Source organism: Solanum dulcamara, chromosome 7, assembly GCF_947179165.1.
Source record: "Solanum dulcamara chromosome 7, daSolDulc1.2, whole genome shotgun sequence".
NCBI classification, from domain to species: Eukaryota; Viridiplantae; Streptophyta; class Magnoliopsida; order Solanales; family Solanaceae; genus Solanum; species Solanum dulcamara.
The window spans coordinates 66424229-66446899 of NC_077243.1; the positions used below are offsets into that span (position 1 = coordinate 66424229).

Below are 22671 nucleotides of genomic sequence, written 5' to 3' on the forward strand. Positions count from 1 at the left end.
ATGGGAGGAGGTGTAGATCGCCAATTGGATGGTTTGAAGTTGGTGAAGTTGATTTGATTGGGCCCGATGTTGTTCACCAAGCCATGGAGAAGGTGAGAGTTATTCAAGATAGGCTAAAGACAGCCCAAAGCCGCCAAAAATCTTACATCGATGTGAGGAGGAGAGACTTAGAGTTTGAGATGGATGATTAGGTGTATTTGAAAGTGTCACCCATGAAGGGTGTCATGAGGTTTGGAAGGAAGGGGAAGCTTAGTCCTCGATACATTGGTCCTTACCAGATTGCGAGGCGGATTGGGAGTGTCGCCTATGAGTTGGAGTTACCCCCGGATCTCACCTCTATTCATCCGGTATTTCACATCTCGATGTTGAAGAAGTGCCTAGGCGATCCCTCGTTGGTAGTCCCCATTGATAGTATTGGAGTTAAGGATAGCTTATCCTATGAAGAGGTTCCAGTCCAAATTCTTGATCGCCAAATTCGTAAATTGAGGAACAAAGAGATCGCCTCAGTCAAAGTCCTGTAGAAAAATCAGTTTGTTGAGGAAGCCACGTGGGAAGCGGAGGAAGATATGAAATCTAAATATCCCCATTTATTCGTGCCTACCAATGAGAATATTGAAGGTAATGCTCATTCCCTTGACTTGTATTTGTTTGTGCATTTAGAGTTTGGATAGAAATTTTTATTTGAGAAATTGATTGGTTGATTGACTGAATTCTGATTGTGATTTGTACCCCGATTCAATTCTTGGTTTACTCATCATTCGAGGATGAATGATCCCAAGAGGGAGATATTGTAACCCCCCCCCCAAAAAAAAAAATTCTCTAAGATTCAAACCTTTCTTGTATTCGGGTAGGGTCGAACTCTATTATTGTAGAGTATATGCATGAGTTACGAGGAGTCCCTGAGAAATTGAAAAGTGTTAGAGGTGATGTGGGGTCACAAAGGACCCCTAGGACCAAGCTAAGTCCAAAAGATTCATCGTGGCTAAGTTTTAGGATGAGTTCATATAAAGGGTCGACTTCTAACGACCCTATCTTTTGAAAGATGACAATCTGGGTGGCCCACGACCTATTAATTAAAGGTCGTCGAGTCTTCTTTCCAACACCACCAAGAATGTAATTTTTGGAGTTCGGAGTCAAAAGATATGATGATCCTAAGACGTACTAGCACGGCAGGAATTTCAGGCCTGGGTTGCAACTGCTGGAAATCTGGGATTGGCGCCGCAGTGGCACGACGCGCCACTATCGCGCCAGGAACAAGCCTCAGTAGTTTGGTCCCTGGCACGGCGTGCCACTACGAGGTGTGCAGGGTTTTTAAGCTATTTTCCAGAACTTAGAAAATATGGGCTTGGCGTTGTAAGGGCGTGACGCGCCACTATCGCGCCAGGAACAAGCCTCAGTAGTTTGGTCCTTAGCGCGACGCGCCACTAGTGTACATGTTTTTAAGCCTAATTCGACTTGGTGCCACAGTGGCGCGATGCGCCACTATCGTGCCAAGAGTATTTTAGCCGTTTTTCTAGATTTTCGAAGAAAGGGCAATTTGGGCATTTCCCCAAATTATATATACTCAGCCTTGGGATGTTTTTGGGACCATTTTTCAGTCCCACACTCTCTCTCTAAAAGCCCTAGAAATCCCTCTCTTCTTCTTCTTCTTCTCTATTTCCAACAAGGATTTATTCCAAGAGCTTCAAGATTTCAAGTTTCCATTGAAGACCCAACAATAAGGTTTCTTCAAAAATCTATTCTAAGGTATGTAAGGCTATTCAAAACATGGGTTGAGTCCATCCATGTGCCCTACATCTTCTTTTGATTTATTGTCCATAAAAATGAGGCTTATTGATGGAGTTAGGTCCAAATAGGTCCTTTTCATCTTTTACCCTAATTTCTATTATTATGTTGATGTTGTGGAGTCAAGGAAGTGATGTACTACATGTTGGTATAAGTTGATTGAGATGAGAGGTCGATCATATATTGTTAATTTCTTAACTAGTTGATTATGTTAAATGTTAATTTTCGTAAATATGTTGTTTATCTTGAATTGTTGATTTAAAACCTTGGAGTTGTGTTGAGTCCCAAAAGACTTGTTAAATGAATAGAGGAATGATTGAATAGGTTTACATGTTATGAATGCATATTTAATCTATTTTTGAAAGATATGATTGAGATTGATCGGATAGTATGATTGGGAGAGATTTAATTGTGATAGAGTTGATGAGTTGACAAGGTTGTAAATGAGACTTGTTGATATGATTTGATTGAGTTGATTGGATGGATTTTTATGAGCATTGAGTCTTGGGAGGATTATCGAGCACCAAATTGGGTAAGAGTATAGTCCAGACTCGAACCCGATAACTACATCGCCAAACGTAGGAGGGGATTGAACTGTTAAAGTCAGATGTTTCCCCAAATCTATTGTCCTGACATTATACGACTTGGTTGGATTGGATCCATGATTGGTTGATTCGTTCATACCCTGGCAAAGTATGAACGGATGCGGCAACAGCGTCGATTTGTTGTACTTTCACTGGCTCATAAGTGATGGTTGTCGGATAAGAGAAACTCCCATATAGGTCTTGATAGTACTCTAAGTCGGATTGAGTTGAATGGAATGTGATTGGTCCCATCTAAACCATATTCTTGTTTGGACTTAGGACACTTGATTGAGCTGTTATTTCTCTTGAGTTAAAATTCCGAGTTGATTTGATTCTTCCTTGATGTTCATTTCATTCGGCTATTTTACATACTCGTATATTCCATGTACTGACGCCATTTGGCTTGCATCATTTCATGATGCATAGACAGGTACTAGAGATCATCAACCGACGCACCGTTGAAGATCTACACACTCCCAGCTAGTTGGTGAGTCCTCCTAGTTTCCGGAGGATGTTGAGTTTTCTGTATAGTTTTGTGTTGTTTTCTTTATTTTGATTGTTGGTAGCCATGGGCTTGTCATTGGCACCTCCTAGATTGTTGATAGAGGCTTCATAGACCGGAGCGTAGAAATATTGGATTGTTCTTTTGAGTAGTTCCTCTATAACTGTTTTGTTGATTTGATAGTTATTTGGCCTTTGGCCCTAAATTATGACTAGTACTTCATTGATTGACTCTTCCGCTGAGAGAATGTGTTTGAATGAATGTGTGACTAGACCAGGTGGTTCGCTTGGAGGCCAGAAATGGCTTTCGAGTGCCGGTCGCGCCTAGGGTACCCTCTCGGGGCGTGACAACTAATTTGGTATTCATTGTTCTCATATGAGAATAAAAAATCATTAATAAAGAACAAAACAGCTAGTGAAACGGTGGAATCATCATCTATGAATATTTTTGATAAAAATAACTCGCGTAGATGATTTTTTTGAACAGTGATTTGTTCAGGAAAATAATTGTTCAACAACCGACAAGGAGAATCTGGAACATTAATAGAGCAACCATCACTAACACAATTTAAACCTGTAATTAACTCAAATTCCGTAAGCCCGAAAAACAGCCTCTTCTCATTTAATTCAACAACAAACACATCATCTGTTGTGTGTTTTAACTCCCTGTTCATAAGGCAATGAATAAGTTGGAGTTGTGTGGTCAATTTCGGAAGGTCAAGAAAGTAACCAAAATAAGTACTCCTAAACAACTCGAGTTGTTTTTCAGATAAAGAAAATTTTATTTTCTCAATCACGTCATGATTAGTATATGATGACCACCTACTTTAAGAATATAAAACATCTGGATGTCTCCAGAATTTACGATCCTGCATATAAATAATATCAATCTATCACTATAGATAATTATATCTTAACATGAACCCTCAAATAGGACTTAAAACCAGCAACAATATAGTAAGCTCAATTAAAATCAACAACAATATTTAAAATCAACAGCAACATACTAACCTCAATTAGAAATATGCAGGGAAAGGACACAAAGCATAGGAGACCAAAGTAGTAGAAGAAGAAAATGAAGAAGAGGTTCATGATGATCTCAGTTCTTCATTTACAATCAATGATATCCACTCAAAGTTTTCGTTATACTAATAATCCGTGCAGGCAAGATTACCCATTTGCCAAAAAATTTTCTTTTTAATTAATGAGTAGGTAATTGGACAAATTTGGTTTGTATCTTTTTATTTATTGCAGTAACCAAAAGGGGATATAAGTTATCTGTAGAAATTTTTCTTGATGTACGTAGGTGGGAGGGTGCCCCTTCATTTTCAGGAAGATTTCTGCGGCACTTTTGAGGTATACTTTGAACTATCCTGTGTACTTGAAAAACTGACAATTTTAGCTTATTTGCTGCTCATATGCTCTTTATGTTTAAAAGAGCATAAAGTATAATACATAAATTAAAATAAAATAGACTATAATGAAAGTATCAAATACACAAAAAAAATTCACTTTTGTTCTTTACAGATCGCTGTCTCTAATTCTCTTCTAATTCAACTTCAATATGTGTGTAATACACATTTTAGTTCAAAGTTTAATTCATTTATGTGGTGTACAGATCACTGAAAACTTTTTTCATTAGCTACAGGTTTCATTCGTCTCTAATTATCTTCTAATTCAACTTTAATGTGTGTGTAATACATATAGTTTAAAGTTTAATTCATTAACAAAATAGTAAAAATAAGTTTATACATTTAGAAAATAATATGCATGCCAAGAAAGAGCAAACAAACAAAAGTAAGGACCATTTTGTTCCTCTTTATTTCCTTTTATAAGTAAAAACTACAATTATGTATATACAATAGAAGTGATTTATCAAATATCAGCTCATACTTAGAGAAAATCCTAGTAAAAATTAAACCAACAATATATACCCAATGTAATCCAACAAGGGTGATGTGTACCCAGTCTTACCCCTATCTTTTGAAGATCAAGAGATTGTAACTGATATACCCTCGGCTTAAATAAAGCAAAAATGATATATTTGAGAAGAATGAATTTATTCCCTCATAGCAGTAATCAAATACTAGATGTGTTACCTTTGATTTGCACCAAAAAGAACAGAAGCAAAACTAGGGACAATGTTCAGCAGGACTAATAGATATATGTGGCTTCTTTGTGGAGTACAAGCTTGCAACTCGTAAACATACATAATTTTAACTGAATACAGACCGAGTAGAGCCACATTTCAATCAATTCGTCAACTAAGCCTCAGAGCAAAAACTGAATACATTCCTCTATACTCGTGATAATAGAATCAGTATACTTGTAGAATCTTAATATCATATGAGCATGTTCTTTGGAAATATCAGAAGGATGGTTATACAGTCAAACTAGATTCCAACACTATCTTTGGAAACAAAACAAGACAGACCTTTGGTGAAACATCCTAATTCTCTTCTTATTCAACTTTAATGTGTGTGTAATACATATTTTAATTCAAAATTTAATTCATTTTTGTGGTGTACAGATCAGTGAAAAAACTTTTTTTAATTAACTACAAATTTTATTTTCTCTTCTAATTCAATTTTAATGTATGTGTAATACATTTTAGTTCAAAGTTTAATTCATTTATATTTATTTATTTAAAAAAAAAAAAAATTACAACACAAAAGATCTAACAATTCCTGGCAAAACTCCCAACAATCACTGATATAATAAACTTGAGCAAATAAATTTAGACTATAATAAAAGTGTCAAATACACAATTTTTTCTTCAACATCTAGCACACAAGTTCAAAACAACAACAAACTAAGAAAATACACATAAATAACTTGAAAATGCTACCAGTTAAATAATGTGTTGGTAGAATGACATATCGGATATAGACTCTCCGGCAGAACCGTACTTTTGCACAATCGATTTCGAGTTTTTGGATTCTTCTCCTAAGCAATTGTAGGTCTCACTTTCTTTGACTGAAATTGAAGAGGTAAATCCTCAAAATCATCATCACTGTCAACAACTTTCTTAGATGTCGATGCAATATCAACTCATTTTCTTTTCCATTTAGATTTAGAACTCAACTCAGTGGTTTTTTTCTTACTTCTACCGCCCTTTTTCTTCACATGCATTGCTTGAAAATTTTGATTAACCTCACCACCAACTTTTTCTGGAGATTGATTTGTAGAAATTCTCAAACTAAAAGTAGGACCGCTATTCACTTCACCACCACCGATTGAATCAACAATTCAAATTCGTGGGTTTCTTCTAGGAGATTTCTGACCTTTCATTACAATTGTGTACCTAAAATCTACGAATTTCGTCTGAAACAAACAAAAAGATGAAGAAATAAGGAAAGAATGAAGAAGCCCTAAGAGAAGAGAAAGAGAGCCAGAAAAATGAAGAAAAAGCCCTAAGAGAAAGAAAGAGATAATGACGCCCTTTTCCTTTTTTCCATATAAAAAAGTGTATATAATGTCTTATTTAATTAAAGTATTGTTAGTAATTGTTAAAAAGGTAATAAAATAAAAGTATGTTTTAAAATGGTAAATATTTTTTAAAACACATTTAATTAAGTAATTTTTCATTACTTAAATTCCATAGTGGAAAAGCTCAATTACAATTTATCCCAACTTTTTTGGTAATTACCTGAATTTTCTCTTTTTTTTAAATTTCTGATACATATGAATGACGTTGATACATCGCGATTTGATACATAAGTTATTTTCATGATACATCGCTAGTTGATACAAACCAAACATTGTAATATCAATAAAACTTATGAATCATCTTATAACACCTAATATATCATTAACACAACAAAAATAGAAGTAAAACTTTTGTTTTACTGATACATTTTGTGTTTGGTTTATATCAACTAGCGATGTATTATGAAAAAGACTTATGTATCAAATCGCGATGTATCAGCATCATTCCTATGTATCAGAAGAGAGATTTTTGAATTTTTTTACAAATAGTAGGGAATAATTAAAAATATAGAAATATAAGGCGCGTAATATGGTAATTTTTCCTAAAAAAATGTAATGTAGGAAGTTGAAAGGAATCAACATTGAATGAAAAAATTGGTTTTATGCACGGTAATCCATTGAATCCAATTAGGGGTGAGGGCATTCAAGTCTTCTCTTTCAATGTTCACAATTTACTTCTTTTTATTGTCTATTTTTTAATTGATTGTTGGCCATTCAAGTCCCATAATAACTTATTAGCCATTACATACAACCCACATCTCATAAAAGCATAATTAAGTAATTATAATTTATTATTTACTATTTAATTAAATAGATGTTAATAATATCTTACTTTAATATAGGGGTAAAATGGTAATCCAACATTGCATTTTATAGCTTTCTATTTTTAATAATATATATATGATTGCATAATCTGATAATGTGATTCTTTTTACCAAGTAAAATGCTCAAGGTATGTTTAACTACTAAAAAAATAACTATTCCCCCAAAAAAATTTCAATGGTTATTTCCATAAATATTTTGATTTAACTCGATGTGAAAAGAAAAAAATAAAATTGTTTCATATGAAAAAAATTAGGAAGCTTTCCACTATTTAAGTGAGAATCTGTATCTCATCATGCATTTTTTCAGTGAGCTGTTTTGATGGGAAATGAGTGAAAATATCATGTTCTATAGCACAATTTTTTCACCGATCCACGGTGGAAAAACACTTTGTTGCTAATAGTCGTAATTAAAGTCTGATTTGATGATTTCTACGGTAGAAACAGTTTGTGGATGTAAGAAGCTTAAAGGATTTCACATGAATGCACGATACATTCTTGCTGGATTGTCACTTTTTTTTCAGTTAAAAAGTAGGGTTAAAATTTGCTGACTGTAAACTGAAAAAATAAGCAACAATCTCGTGGTCTCACCATCTTAAAAGTTGGATAACCAAAAACCATACTGAATGCATGCCAATTTTCTAACTAGGTTAAACCATAATTTTCAAATAATGGAATTTTAAAAAACAAATGTAAGAAAAATGCCAGAGTTTAAAGCAAATTTTGAGTCATTTTAGCTTATTGCACTAGAAGCTTCTGCTATGTCAAATGAATTCAACATTTTATACATATAAAAACGTTTATTTTTAATTTTATTTATAAATTATAATTTTTCGACCTAATATATCGATAGAACTCATGTAGCTTTACCCTTGTGTGCAAACAAATAGGACCCCTTGTATTATATACTACTAGAAATTAGAAAATTACCCGCTAAAAATTGTTTAATAGCTATTTCCACAGATAGTGTGATTGAATTGGTGTAAAAAGAAAAAAATTATAATGTTTTCATACGAAAAAGTTGGAAAGTTCCGACTATTTCAGTAGAATCTATTTTCCATTATGCATTTTCCCAGTGAGCTGATTCGATGAGAAATAAATGAAAAGATCATATCCTATAGTACAATTTTTTCACTAATTTGCAATAAAAAAAAACCTTTGCGTTCTTCATTAAAGTAAATTTACGCAAAGAATATTATCAAGTGCGCATAGTCGAAGGAGATGAGCCCTCCGGTAGTGATAATTTGGATGGCAAGACCAGCAAGGATCAAATTGTCTCCTCTTGGTAGATCTCATCCTTTACCCAATTGAAAGAGGAAAAAAAAATAAAGCAAGTTCATTAAGGGTGTGGTTGGTATGAAGTAAAAAATACTTTACATGGAAAATATAACGTTTACTCATAAAATAATTGAATTTCTTATTTAATTTATAGTGTTTGGTAAGCAAATGAAAAATATTATTCCAAGATCATTTATCCGTAAAATAGCAAAATATTATCCCTTTTAGTTTCTTCAACCAAACACACCCTAAATTAAAAATGACAAGTAAAATGATACAACCAAAAAAAGTTGAACATAATTCCTTTATTGTTTTATATTTTTTGGTAGTAGCAAGGTGAAACTTTGCAGTACTCACAGGTCTTGCATGAACATATACAGATCAGGAGTTGGCAACATCCATTATCAATTTATTCCACATTTTATTAGTATAACATGTTACTAGCTAGGAAGCCAAACAATGACAAATTAATTAGAGTTGAAATTTTTGAACACTAAAGAATAATCCATGTGGTAGTTTTTTTTTTTACACTTGAAAAGCTCTACAATCTAAAAAATGATGAACAACAGAATGTCTTGGATTTGGATGATACTTCTCTTCCTTGGTTTGGTATTTTATAACCTTTCAACTTCACAAGCTAGGCATATTTCCAGTCATCATCCAACTGCTGTTGTTGTAGGAACAGTTTTCTGTGATGTTTGTCACCAGCAGGAGTATCTGTCAAAGGCCAGTCACTTCATTTCAGGTTCATGATCATCCTTGTTAACTTTTTGAAGTTGTTTAGAATGCTAAAATGTTGTTTTTTCGGAAATTGACTTACTCCCTCAGTTTCAAATTGTTTGCCTGGTTTTAACTTGAGTTGTGAAAACAGGAAAGAAACATTCTTTTGAACAGACTAAAAAGGAAAATGTGACATACAAATTGAAACTAAAGTAGTGGACCGGTGCTAATTATATAGATTTGGACAATTTTTTCCTCATGAGCTAGCTTTTGGAGTTGAATTAGGCTTATGTGCTATATTATTTACATGGTATGAGAGACAAGTTCATCCATGTTTGGCTCCCGGTCCACGCTCCAGTTTGGGACCAAGCGTGAAGGGGGTAATAGAGTCCCATATTAGTTAATGAATGGACTGATGGTCTATTTATAAGAACTTGGGTTTATCCTTCTCCCTTGAATTAGCTTTTGAGATTAAGTTAGGCCCGAATGTCATATCCTTAGAAAAATGTTTCCCGATCATTTAAGCTTTTGTAATTGTGAATGAAAATGAGTTATATTCTGGAAAATATTTTCAATCATACCAAACACATTCTATTCTCTCTTATTTCTTGAGAATCTTTTAAACATTTGATGCATGTTTCTTCTTTTAGGAGCTATTGTTGCAGTAGAATGTGCCAACTCAGGCAAAAACTCAAGATTTTACCAAGAAGTGAAGACCAATGTGCATGGAGAATTCAGTGTACACCTTCCTTTCAAAGTGGACAAATATGTCAAACATGTTATAGGATGTTCAGCCAGGCTAATAAGCAGCAGTGAGCCACATTGCGCTGAGGCATCGACAGCAGCAGCTTCATCTTCTTTCCAACTCAAATCGAGGAAAAAGGGAACACATATTTTCTCTGCTGGATTCTTAACTTTCAAACCTGTTAAACAACCAAAACTTTGCAACCAAAACCCAAGCATTCATAGTACCAACAACAAAGAAGCATATCCTGATCACAAGTCATTAACTTCAACTCCTAATGATCCCATATTAACTCCATCAGTGTCGCGTTTTATTACCACTAATCAAGGCTTTCTTCCACCTCTTCCAGGACTTCCTCCTTTACCGCAGCTCCCTCCTTTACCACAACTCCCTCCTCTGCCACCTCTTATAGGATTTCCACCGTTTTTCCGTGCACCTCCAATGTCTCCACCTTCAACATTCCCACCATTTTTTCATTCACCTCTAATGTCTCCGCCTTCAATACTTCCTCCAATTATCCCACCACCTACATTTGATTTAATTCCATTACCACCACCACCACCTTCCCACTTTCCTCTCCCTCCGTTCCCATTCCATCCTATGCCTGGCTTCCCTGGAGTTCCTCCCGCTTCTACTTCATCTCCAGATAAGAAGCACTCCCCTTAGTCCAAATGCAACTATACGCTTACCTACGAAATTCTAGTAGTTAGACATCAAACACTATATATGAATAGCTCTCCAATAAATTCTTTCCCTTTGATTCAAGACAGAAGAAAAAACAAAAGTGGGAAGATATATTGAAGACTTGGTGATAATGAAATACAAGACTACACCTACTTATAATTAACTAATAAGGGACTGTATTCATACTAGCAGTTTAACATGAAGCTAGCATTCTGACCAAGACCTTTTTCTTGTTTATTGATTAGAAGCATAGGGGAGGTAACATGGGAGATCAAAGTGACTGTATAATTATTTATAATGTTTCAATATAAGCCCACTATTAATAGGTGACTGTAGTTACAGCTCCTCTGCTTCTAATTCCTTTGTTACTGCTAAAAGATAAAGATACGTTCTGTAATAGATTTCTTCACCGTAACGTAGGGTTGGGTATTGTTCGGTTCGATTCGATTTATTGGTTATCGATTTATAAATATGCTAAATTATTATAGAACCACTAAAATGTTGGTTTATCAGTTATCAGTGTATCGGTTAATCATTATCGATTTAACCGCTAAAATTTCACACAAAAAAATAATTAAAAATCACTTAAAAACAAGGTGATAAACCAATTAAATCATGCACATAAGCAAATATTGACACCTTGTAGAATAACCGAGACAGTCTGAAATGAAAATATGAAATTAAACCCTAACTATCATAGGTGGATCCAGGATTTAAAGATTATTGATGTCATATCGTCTTTAAAATAGACATGTTCATTAAATCGATCAAATATCTAACCTATTTTTAACCTTGTAAATAGCAACTTGGGACTTCGGTTCGGTAATTCATCTTTTCAATTTATAAAGACAAATGAATCGAAATAAATAAATAAATTATGATAACTTGGCGCAAAGAAAAATAACTTATAACAATATCCTCTATAATTGCACGCGGTAAATTTTCATACTCTAAATATACTCAATGATGACATAATTATTTATATTTTTTAATACCTCTCGTTCTATGTAATAAACTTAATACAAAGTGGCTGAAAATTTTTTACTTACATAATTTCAGTGATAGAGAGAAGTTTTATGTTTAAGTTTTGACGCACAACAATAAAAATCTAAAAAGACCAACAAAATCATATGAGATTTCGGTATAATTTTTATGATGTCCTTTAATGCAACATGCAATTTATTTTGTAAATTTAAATTCTCGATACAATTTAAATTATCACAGTTTAAACTATTTCTTTTTTTATATGCATTCAAATGGTTTCGATAATAGAACAAATTAAAGAGTAAGAGAAACTCGAAGGCGAATTTTCAAAATTTTGACAAAAAGAGTAGAACATTTTGGAGGACAAGGTCTAAAACTAACCTTAGTCATTTGTATGACTATAAATTATTTTATTAAGGATAAAAGGAGAATTACATACTAAAGTTGTTTCTAATTATAGAAAAATAATATTTTTTGAAATAATATAAAAAATAAAGTGTGTCACATAAATTGAGATGGAAAGAATAATATTTATGCTTAAAAGAAAAAAGTCAACAAAATACAAATTAATTTTTTTTACAACATGTTAGCATGTGAACATTATACATATGGTAAAGCACATAATGATCACGTAGTACCCATAGCCTAATGGATAGGGTGACTTTTAATCCCCAACGATATTTTACGGGTTAAAATCCTTGTCGGAATTCAATTTTGCAAAAGAAAAAAATGAAGCACAAAATGTTACCAATAAAATGAAGCCACACGGAATCTCTCGCGTCCTTGAGGTGAACAAATCAACCAGCCACCAGTGGCACCATGCTATAGATTTTTTCTTTGGGTGACAAGTGTTATTGTTATAATATGTCCTATACATATACATATATAAACAAAATTTCAATCGAGGTCACCGTGTGTCATGGCACCCCCACGACTATACATAGATCCGCCCATGCTGATTATAGACACCGAATGGTATAAATATAATATATTAATTTATAATTGAATTATTGGTTAATTCATTAAGAAAAAACCTCAAACCATTAAGAACCTTAATCCGATAAAAAAAAGTTTAAAAATCGTTAAACCAATAATGCGCTTAGTAACTTTTTTTCTATTGGAACTATTGGTTTCGTTTCAATTTTGAATAGCCCTACCACGCGAAGGGAAAAAACTCAAGGGGTGATATATCTATAGGAGTAGGTCTAAAATGGTCTTTTAACTATACACTTAACGGATTTAGTCTTTCAACTATTCAAAAACTCTTCAGGTTTGGTCCTTTAACTATACACTTACCGATTTTAGTCCTTCAACTATACACTTATCAATTTTAGTCCTTTTTTAAAAACTTATCAGCTTTGGTCTCTATCCATTTTTTATACAAATAGCTTAATTTTATATTAACGAAATTTATGCCTCAGTGAAATTAAATCTTTAATCCATCTTTCAGTTGTTTCTCTCTCCCGCTACTTTTTCTTCAAATTATTCTTATGAAAAAAATCTTAACCTCACGATTAGGGGTGGCAAAATCAAACCCAACCTGCCCAACCCAACGCAACCCGTTTAAGTTTGGATTGGTTATCGACCCGTCCATTCATTAGCTCAACCATATCAACCCAACTCATTTCAACCCATAAAAAATTGGGTTGATATGTAACCCAAATTGGTTCATAAGAAATCTTGTTAAAATATTTTTAAAAACTTTTTTTTTAATTTGATATGTTATATATAGCCATAATAAAAGAAATAATTTTATTAGGTACTAAATAGTTTAAAAGAACAAATAAAATAATTAAGCTTAATAAAAATTGAGTTGGGTTGGGTCTTGACCCATTATATATAACCCATTTTGACCCAACTCGTTTTGATCCAAATTAATTTGGGTTGGGTTGGGTCTTGGCCCAATTATTGTCTTAACCCATTATGACCCTCCAAACTTGACATAACCCTCCCAATTGCCACCCTACTAACAATTCAAGATAAAATTCACGAGAGAAAGAAAACATAAGTCCTAATTTATTCAATGTAGGATAAAATGAAGCATATTATTGCTATTAATAACTTGAATTTGCTAAAATTTATTATAAAAAGAAAAAGTTATTATCGTTAGGTGTGGGGAGAGATTGATTTAGATTTAATATAAACAAATTTCTTGTAATGAAATAAAATTAAGAGTTCTTTACTCACGTGTTTTGATTCCAAATTTTGTACGCCAACGACTTTATTGAAGGGAATTTGTTTAATTTTTCAAAAGTTAAAATTTATAAAATGATAGATTCACAATTATTTTATTTAGATTTTTTTAAAATTTTTGAAATAGATCAATTTTATTATCTATTAGTTTTATTTACTTAGAGAAATTTGAGTAATAAGATCAAATCTCTTTTGTAATAAGATCGATCTTCTTTCCTCATTAATTTTATTTTAAATCGTCGAGATTCGGGTTCGTCTCTTAAGAGTAATTTGAAGAAAAAATAGCGGGGATTGAGAAACAATTGAAAAAATAGGTCAAAGATTTAATTTCATGAGGCATGATTTTCATTAATATAAATCTAATGTCATGACCCAACCCATCGGGCCATGCGGGGACCTACTCTAATACCTAGATAGGAGAACCCTTACAAAAATATCATGCGGAAGTTTAACAAAATACCAATAATAGCCCTAAGAGTCAAGGATACACCATAAATGAATTATCAAACCTTTAAGGTTTGTTACAAGAAACATTCTAAAATCCGCAAGGATACAAGTCTAAACAGGTACAAAAGCTTCTAAATATACAGAGTATAAATAAAGTAATCACACAACTCCAACTATAAGGAAGAAAGAGTAGAAGCTGTAGGAAAATCATCTTCGTCTTCACTTAAGAAACATCACTAACCCTGCAACCAAACTATGTCAAGTGGCATAACAAGAGTAGAATCAGTACAAACAACATGTACTGGTAGGCATCATCAGTCAATTCGATATCCACCGCATAATATAAAAAAATCAATAAGAGAAGCATTCTCTAAAGGAAATATACTTGACAACCTTTATGAACAAACTTTTGTCATTCCCATTAACCTCATTAAAGTCGTTCAAGCCTAACTCTCATCCCTTCTAGTTGGTCCACTGTCAACTCTAATCCGTCAAGGCCTAGTCCTTTTATCACATAGATGAGTTTTTAAACTACGAATCTCATTAAAATTTTCTAACCAGTCTATTATCTTTAGCTTTCACACCAACACTTGGTCCTAGAATAATTAGCATCCAACTCAAAAGAGGAAAACATTTAGGTGCGCTAAGGCTCAAATTCTAACTACATTGGCCTACTGTGGTGGGACCTATCCCGCTCTGGCAGCCTCGCCATAGCGGAATTCCTCCCGCCAGAGCGGCCTGTCCAAAGGCAGAAGCTCCAAATTCTCTTCAAATCCCCCTTTTAACATATGTGTCCACAGATCATCAGCAATATCTGAGTTTAAGTTACTAATTTCACTTAACAATACATCGATTGCTCTCCACTTATTTACCCATGATCTCATGCCTATAATGCGGACAAATTTAGTAATCATAACATAATCTGAACATGCATACACATGAACACATCATCAATTTATCATTTAAGGACAAAATATAGTTTCATAATATAAATCTCAGATACAACAATTAACATGGTAACACTTGGATCTTCGGTATTTTTAAATCAATTATTAAACAAGATGGGCATGCTCAATTATAATCGATTCAGTTTCTCTATCATCACATATATAGTCAAGATCAATTCGCAAATGATAGCCATACAATGATTCTCTCATGGAACTCATACTCAAAATATATATGTATCGGAACGTGATACCCGATTTAATATATGTGTTAGAATGTGACACTCGATCCTATATATTTGTCGGAATGTGATACCCGATCTAATATATGTGTCAGAATATGACACCCGATCCAATATCACAATCACAGTCCATAATGAATAGTTCACATACTTGCACAACCATGAATCAGGTTCATTGCATATAATTATTCACATTTAGTCATTTCATTAGTTTCATCCTATCTTCCCTTCATTAACAATATTTCATCAAACCTTCTTTATTTAAGGCATCACTTTTGGTAGAGCAAGTTCAAGATTATGGATTTCATAGTCTTAGGATTGTATACTCATCACAACAACATATAAATCATCCAACCACAATAATTAAATGCATGGTAAACATCAAAACATTACTCAGTCACTATTCAGGGTCTCTCTATGGTATAGACTAAACCATAACCTACAACAATAAGTAATCAAATAGGTTCATGGCATGAAATATATCAACACTAAGTCACATTCACCCTTTTATTTCATAATTCGCATAACTCAAGTAATTCAGAAGGAATAATCAGCATAAACACATAATTATTGGTATAATCACATCCCTTTATGTAAATCAATAACTCATAACCCACGGGTCTCAAGATCTCTTAACAACCCAACAATAATCTACATTTAATCACGTAAGGGTCATTGGTCTTCTAAATAGTTTTCACCAAGGTTAACATTCAAAGATTGCACCTTTATCATTAGTCACATAATAACCATGCCCCACATTATATATTCTCACTCTAAATAACAATTGAAAATGATTTAACCATCGAGACTCCGTGCGTAAAGGCCTAGGCTGAAATCTCTCATCAATCTACATTATATTAAGCAGTGGAAATGAATTTATAACTATTCAATTGAGAAAATCTAGCTTACATGGGCTCCAAGCAATTGTATAAGAATTATAGCATGATCCTTGACTTTCGGAAGGAGAATCTATGAAGGCGGACCTGAAATCCGTGGGCTATAGCCTTCTTTGCGCTAGGAATTGTTTTTCCCTTCTCTCCAAGCCTAGAGCAGCTTCGTAGGGGTTTTTAGGGTAACACTCATTTATTTTGTCACTTAGAGAAAAGAATGAGCTAATAAAAAGATGCCTCATTTTTTATCTGTCCCGTCAAATTTCGCTCTGGCATTCCAGCACGGACAATACTTAGTAAAATGGGAATAACTTTTTAATTCGAACTCCAAATGAGGTAAATTCAGTGGTGTTGGAAGGAAGACTGATAGAGATTTAATTTGATAGATCATGATCCACCTAATTATAGGCTGAGAGTTATCGTGGTTTGAAGTTGACCCTAGTTTGAAATCAAGTTCAAAACTAAATCCGAAAGATACTTTCAACTCAACTTTGAGATAGGAGCATAGTACAACCTTAATTCACAACTAATGCACTCGTATACCAAGGAATTGATCCTACTTTTATGACAAAAGAGATTTATATACCTTTATCGCATATACTTTTAGTAACGGCGGGCTAGGTCGTTATAATAGATATCAATTTACCCCTCGTTCATCCCCGAATGACAACACGGAGGAAAGAGCACGAGCCGATCTATGAGATTTTGAAATCAATGATGAGACACCATTACAACTTAGAAAAAATCACATCCCAAATTAACCCCTTTTACGTCAAACGCTATATCTGGATTTCTACTAAGCTGAAATTCATTCTGAAAGTTTCTATGGGATACTATGTCCCTCACATAATATGATACCACCTTAATTTTTTTTCAAACACTATACCTTGAGGCACCAAATATCTCTAAACCACACAATTCATAAAGTTCATTGGAATCTATTCTCATTGAAATCTTATCAACTCTCATACTGGGGGGACTTCACCCGGGCACTTACACCCTAACTAACGTTATAACGAGCACATTATCCCACTCAAAGAGTAGTAACCACAAAGTATCTCATGAATAAAATACAAGAATCAATACCCACAATTAATTATGCAAGGATGCTCATTCACACTCAATAATCGAGCATCAATCACATTCGCCGGCAAAGACCTCGGCATCACACTCTCGTCGGAAATGACCTCGGCAATACACTCTCGTCGAAAATGACTTCGACATCACACTCTCACCGAAAATGACCTCAATATCACATTTTTCATATCATCACAATGTCCAAAAACAAAATGAGATTCGGCATGTTCACATAATAATGAAAAAATGACAAGTTCAAGCAATTCACAATCACAATCGGACTGTCAAGGCATGTCATAAGATTCACATCAATGTTTATATCAAGCATTTCACACTTTTCAATCACCATCATAGCGACACATTACCTTTTTATTACCTTGTTCATTTATTAAGATCAACTCATATGAATACATAAACCATCACCTCAACCCAGCAACATTACCTATATCAAATTAATACCCATTCTGCCCATTATCAACTTGGTTCTAAAAATACTAAACAACCATTACTAGTTACACACTTCAGAATTTTTTTCATTATCTTACCATAAACAAACATGCACACTACAAGGATCTGTTCATCATCTACCTTAAACCAATAAGATCATGATAAATAGAAACACTGTTTTAGAAACAACTAATGCATTAAGTTTCCATAAACTCAATCACATAGTCAAAACAATTATGACAAATAGAGATATAATTTAGCAACAACTAAAGCATTGAGTTCCCGTAAACTCGATCCAATAGTTAAAATAATTATGACAAATAGACACATGACATTGTATTAAGGCCTTTAACATAATTCCAAGATCAACCCAAGCAATGCATAGACAAAAATTCAGTACCACATTATTTAAAATCAGTTATGAAACATGTAAAACAAATCTTTCATGACAACAATTTTCGCTATTATACAACAATAACCCCTTTCTCACATGGTTCCCAACCAATCCTGACTGTCCTGAAATCATAGTTTCTTTACAGTCATAAATCATTCTTTTTCCTTACCATCTTTACCAATAATAAGTCCACGCACAATTAGGAGTTGTATTTCCTCACACACGTACGTCATTTAACATGTCAGAAATTAGTTCTTTAATCACATTACAGTTTATCACTAGATTATTGCACATAACCAAGTTATGACCCTTTTTGATGACAAGTTCATAGTAACCCAAGCAATCGTATCTCACATACTTTTAAACATTCAAGCCAGTACCTTTCGCACGTAGACATTTATCTCAGGCAATATGAAATTCACAACACATCGTATTATCTATGCAAGAACAATTCACACATCATATTATTCATATAAGTGTACTCCACAAATTGTCAATCAAGCCAACAACACCACACACATAGTCACAAATTTAGAACCACATCACACAAACAAGTCAATTTCTTACCTTAATTCACTTCCTGGATGACCATTAGTTCATCATCTATGCATTTACTCAGCTTGTAAGGCAAGATACCAATTAGTTACTTTTCAATTCTAATTTTTCTTGCTTGTGTCCCTTCGGCCGCGATAATGACATAGAGTTTACTTCGTTGAGATACCAATTGGACTCAGCCCATATCACAAGAGATAAACCGCACAAAAAGAGAGAAGGAATGGAACGACTACCTAGAATGCTTCATAGATTCCAAGAGATTAGATGTAGACATCAATACACCAATCTGCAGAAGTCTATTCCACACTTGTTCTTGTACTAGGAGACCCGTAACCTAGGCTCTGATATCAACTTATCACGACCCAATCCACTAGACCATGCGGGCACCTACTCTAATACCTAGATAGGAGAACTCTTACAAAAATATCATGCGAAAGTTTAACAAAATACCAATAATAACCCTAAGAGTCAAGGATACACCATAAATGAATTATCCAAAGTATAAAGTTTGTTACAAGAAATATTCTAACACCCGTAAGAATACTAGTCCAAAGTGGTACAAGAGCTTTTAAAGATAAAAAGTATAAATAAAGTAATGTCACAGCTACGACTATAAGAAATGAAGAGTAGAAGCTGTTGGAGAATCATCTTCGTCTTCATCTAAAAAACATCACTGACCCTACAACTAGACTATGCCAAATGGCATAGCAAGAGTAGTATCAGTACAAACAACACATACTGGTAGGCATCATCGGTCAACTCGATACCCACCGCATAATATAAAGAAATCATGCTCTTAAGCAAATACACTCGGCAACCTTTATGAACAAGCATTTGTCATTTCCATCAACCTCATTAAAGTCGTTCAAGCCTAACTCTCATACCTTCTAATTGGTTCGCTGCCAACTCTAATTTGTCAAGGCCTACCCCTTTTTATCATATAGATGAGTTTCTGTACTACGAATCTCATTAAATTTGTCTAACCAGTCTACAACCTTTAGCTTTTACACCAACAACTGACCTTAGAATAATTAGCATCTCACTCGAAAGAGGGAAAAATTTAGATGGGCTAAGGCTCAAATTCTAACTGCACTGACCCATTGTGGTTGGACCTATCTCACTATGACAGCCTCACCACAACGAGATTCCTCCCACCAGAGTGTCTTGTTCAGAGGCAGAAGCTCTGAATTATCTTCAAATCCCCCCTTTAACATATGTGTCCACAGATCATCATCAATATCTAAGTTTAAGTCACTAATTTCACTTAACAATACATCGATTGCTCTTCACTTATTTACCCATGACCTCATGCCTACGATGCGGATAAGTCTAGCAACCATAACATAATCTAAACATGCATATACATGAACACATCATCAATTTACCATTTCAAGAACAAGATATAGTTTCACAATATAAATCTCAGATGCAACAGTTAACATGGTAACACTTGGACCTTCAGTCCTTTTATATCAATTATTATACAAGATGAGCATGCTCAATTATAATTGATTCAGTTTCTCTATCATCACACATATAGTCAAGATCAGTTTGCAGGTGATATCCACACAATGATTCTCTCATGGAACCCATACCCAAACTATATATGTGTCAAAACATGACATCCAATTCAATATATGTATCAAAAAGTGACACCTGATCCTATATATGTGTCAAAACGTGACACACGATCCAATATATGTTGTCGAAACGTGACACCCAATCTAATATCACAATCATAGTCCACAATGAATAGTTCACATACTTGCACTCTCAAGAGTTAGGTTCATTGCATGTAATTATTCATAGATAGTCATCTCATTAGTTTCATTCTGTCTTTTCCTTCATTAACATATTTCATCAAGCCTTCTTTATTTAAGACATCAGTTTTGGTAGAGCAAGATCAAGATTATAGATTTCACAGTCTTGGATTATAGATTCATTACAACAACATATAAATCATCCAACCACAACAATTAAATGTATGGTAAATATCAAAACATTACTCAGGCACTATTAAGGGTCTCTCTATGATATAGACTAAACCATAACCTATAGCCATAAGTAATCAAATAGGTTCATGTCATGAAATATATCAATACCAAGTCATTCACATTCACCCTTTTATTTCATGATTCGCATTACTCAAGTAATTCACAAAAAATAATCAGCATAAACATATACAATTATTGGTATAATTACATCCCTTTATGTACATCAATAACTCATAACCCACAGGTCTCAAGATCTCCAAACTACCTAGCAATAATCTACATTTAATCCCACAAGGGTCATTGACCTTCTAAACAGTTTTCACCAAGGTTATCATTCAAAGATTGGACCTTTATCACTAGTCACATAATAATCATGACCCACATCATATATTCTCACTCTAAACATCAATTGACAATCATTTAACCATCCAGACTCCATGCCCAAAGGCCTAGGCATGAAATCTTCTGTCAATCTACATTATATTAAGCAATGGGAATGAATTTATAACTACTCAATTAAAAAAACCTAACCTACCTGGGCTCCAAGCAATTGTAGAAGGATTATAGCACTATCCTTAACTTTCGAAAAAGAATCTATGGAGATAGGCCTAAAATCTATGTGTTGTAGCCTTTTTTGCACTAGGAATCTCCTTTTTCCTTCTCTCTGAGCCTAGAGCAGCTTATTGGGGATTTCTAAGGTAACCTTCATCTATTTTGGCACTTAGTGGAAGAATAAGATAATAAAAAGATGCCTCCTTTCCATTCCATCCCGTCAAATCCCGCCACAGCGGCTTAAATCCCGCTCTGGTGGCCCAGCACAGACAATGCTTAGTAAAATGGGCATAATTTTTTAATCTGAATCCCAAATGAGGCAAATTCAGTGGCATTGGAAAGAAGACTCATAGACCTTTAACTTGATAGGTGATGGGCCACCTAATTCTTTATAAGCTGAGAGTTATAGTGATTTTAAGTTGACTCTAGTTTGAACTCAAGTCCAAAACTAAACCGAAAAGACACTTTCAACTCAACTTTGAGATAGGAGCATAGTATGACCTTAATTCACAACTAATGCACTCACATACCAAGAAATTGATTCTAGTTTTATGTTGAAAGATATTCATATACCTTTACCGCAGATATTTTTAGAAACGACGGGTTAGGTCGTTACACCTAAGCTATTTGTATAAAAATTGGACGAGACCAAGCCTGATATGTTTTTGAATACTTAAAAGATTAAAATGGGTAAGTGTATAGTTAAGGGACTTAAATAGGTAAATGTATAGTTAAAGAACCAAACTTATGAGTTTTTTAATAGTTAAAAGATTAAATTCATTAGGTGTATAAGTAAGGGAATATTTAAGACCTACAACTATTTATGTCATAGTGGCAACAAAGCATGAGGCAAAACCTTACCAGCCAAGACTTGTATTCCCTTGCAATCACTCTCTTTTCAATTGCTTCAAAAAATGCTCATTTACCATCAGTTCATTGCATCAAACTCATCTTTCTCATTACCATATCTTTAGGATCAAATTACAATACCATGGACTAACATGACCATATTCATAACTACAGTATTCATCTGGCCAAACGCCGTTATCAGTAATTACTTGCATTATTTGTCTCCTCAGCAACCAACAGCCCAGAGGAGCAAACATAATTGACTATGCCTGAGAAAAAAGGGTGAAAGATGGCTTTAAATATAAAATTGAAACTTTTCCATGTAGTTATCCCACCTGGTAGAGTGGGTTTAGGAAAGGTATTGATGATCTTCTTATATGAACTTGAGATAGATTATGTGGCATATCTTTACATATTATGTCAGGTCCATCCCTTAGGCCTTGGTGTGAAGAATTTTCAAAGTGGGTTAGAGTTCCACATTGATTAGGAAATGAAC

At 33.9% G+C, this 22671-nt stretch overlaps 1 protein-coding gene across 1 annotated transcript; it reads left to right on the forward strand.

Annotated features, from left to right (window-relative positions):
* The first annotated feature begins 8892 nt into the window (after nucleotides 1-8892).
* On the forward strand, nucleotides 8893-10937 carry LOC129895893 (proline-rich extensin-like protein EPR1). The gene is made up of 2 exons (XM_055971676.1): nucleotides 8893-9203; nucleotides 9829-10937. Exons 1-2 carry the CDS (start codon nucleotides 9014-9016, stop codon nucleotides 10587-10589), a joined length of 951 nt encoding a protein of 316 aa, XP_055827651.1. The 5' UTR covers nucleotides 8893-9013; the 3' UTR covers nucleotides 10590-10937.
* Nucleotides 10938-22671: the final 11734 nt, after the last annotated feature.

Coding starts and splice junctions, on each gene's coding strand:
- LOC129895893 (XM_055971676.1), top strand. CDS start 9,014: ATGATGAACAACAGAATGTCTTGGATTTGGATGATACTTCTCTTCCTT. Junction 9,204..9,828: donor GGCCAGTCACTTCATTTCAG/GTTCATGATCAT, acceptor TTCTTCTTTTAG/GAGCTATTGTTGCAGTAGAA.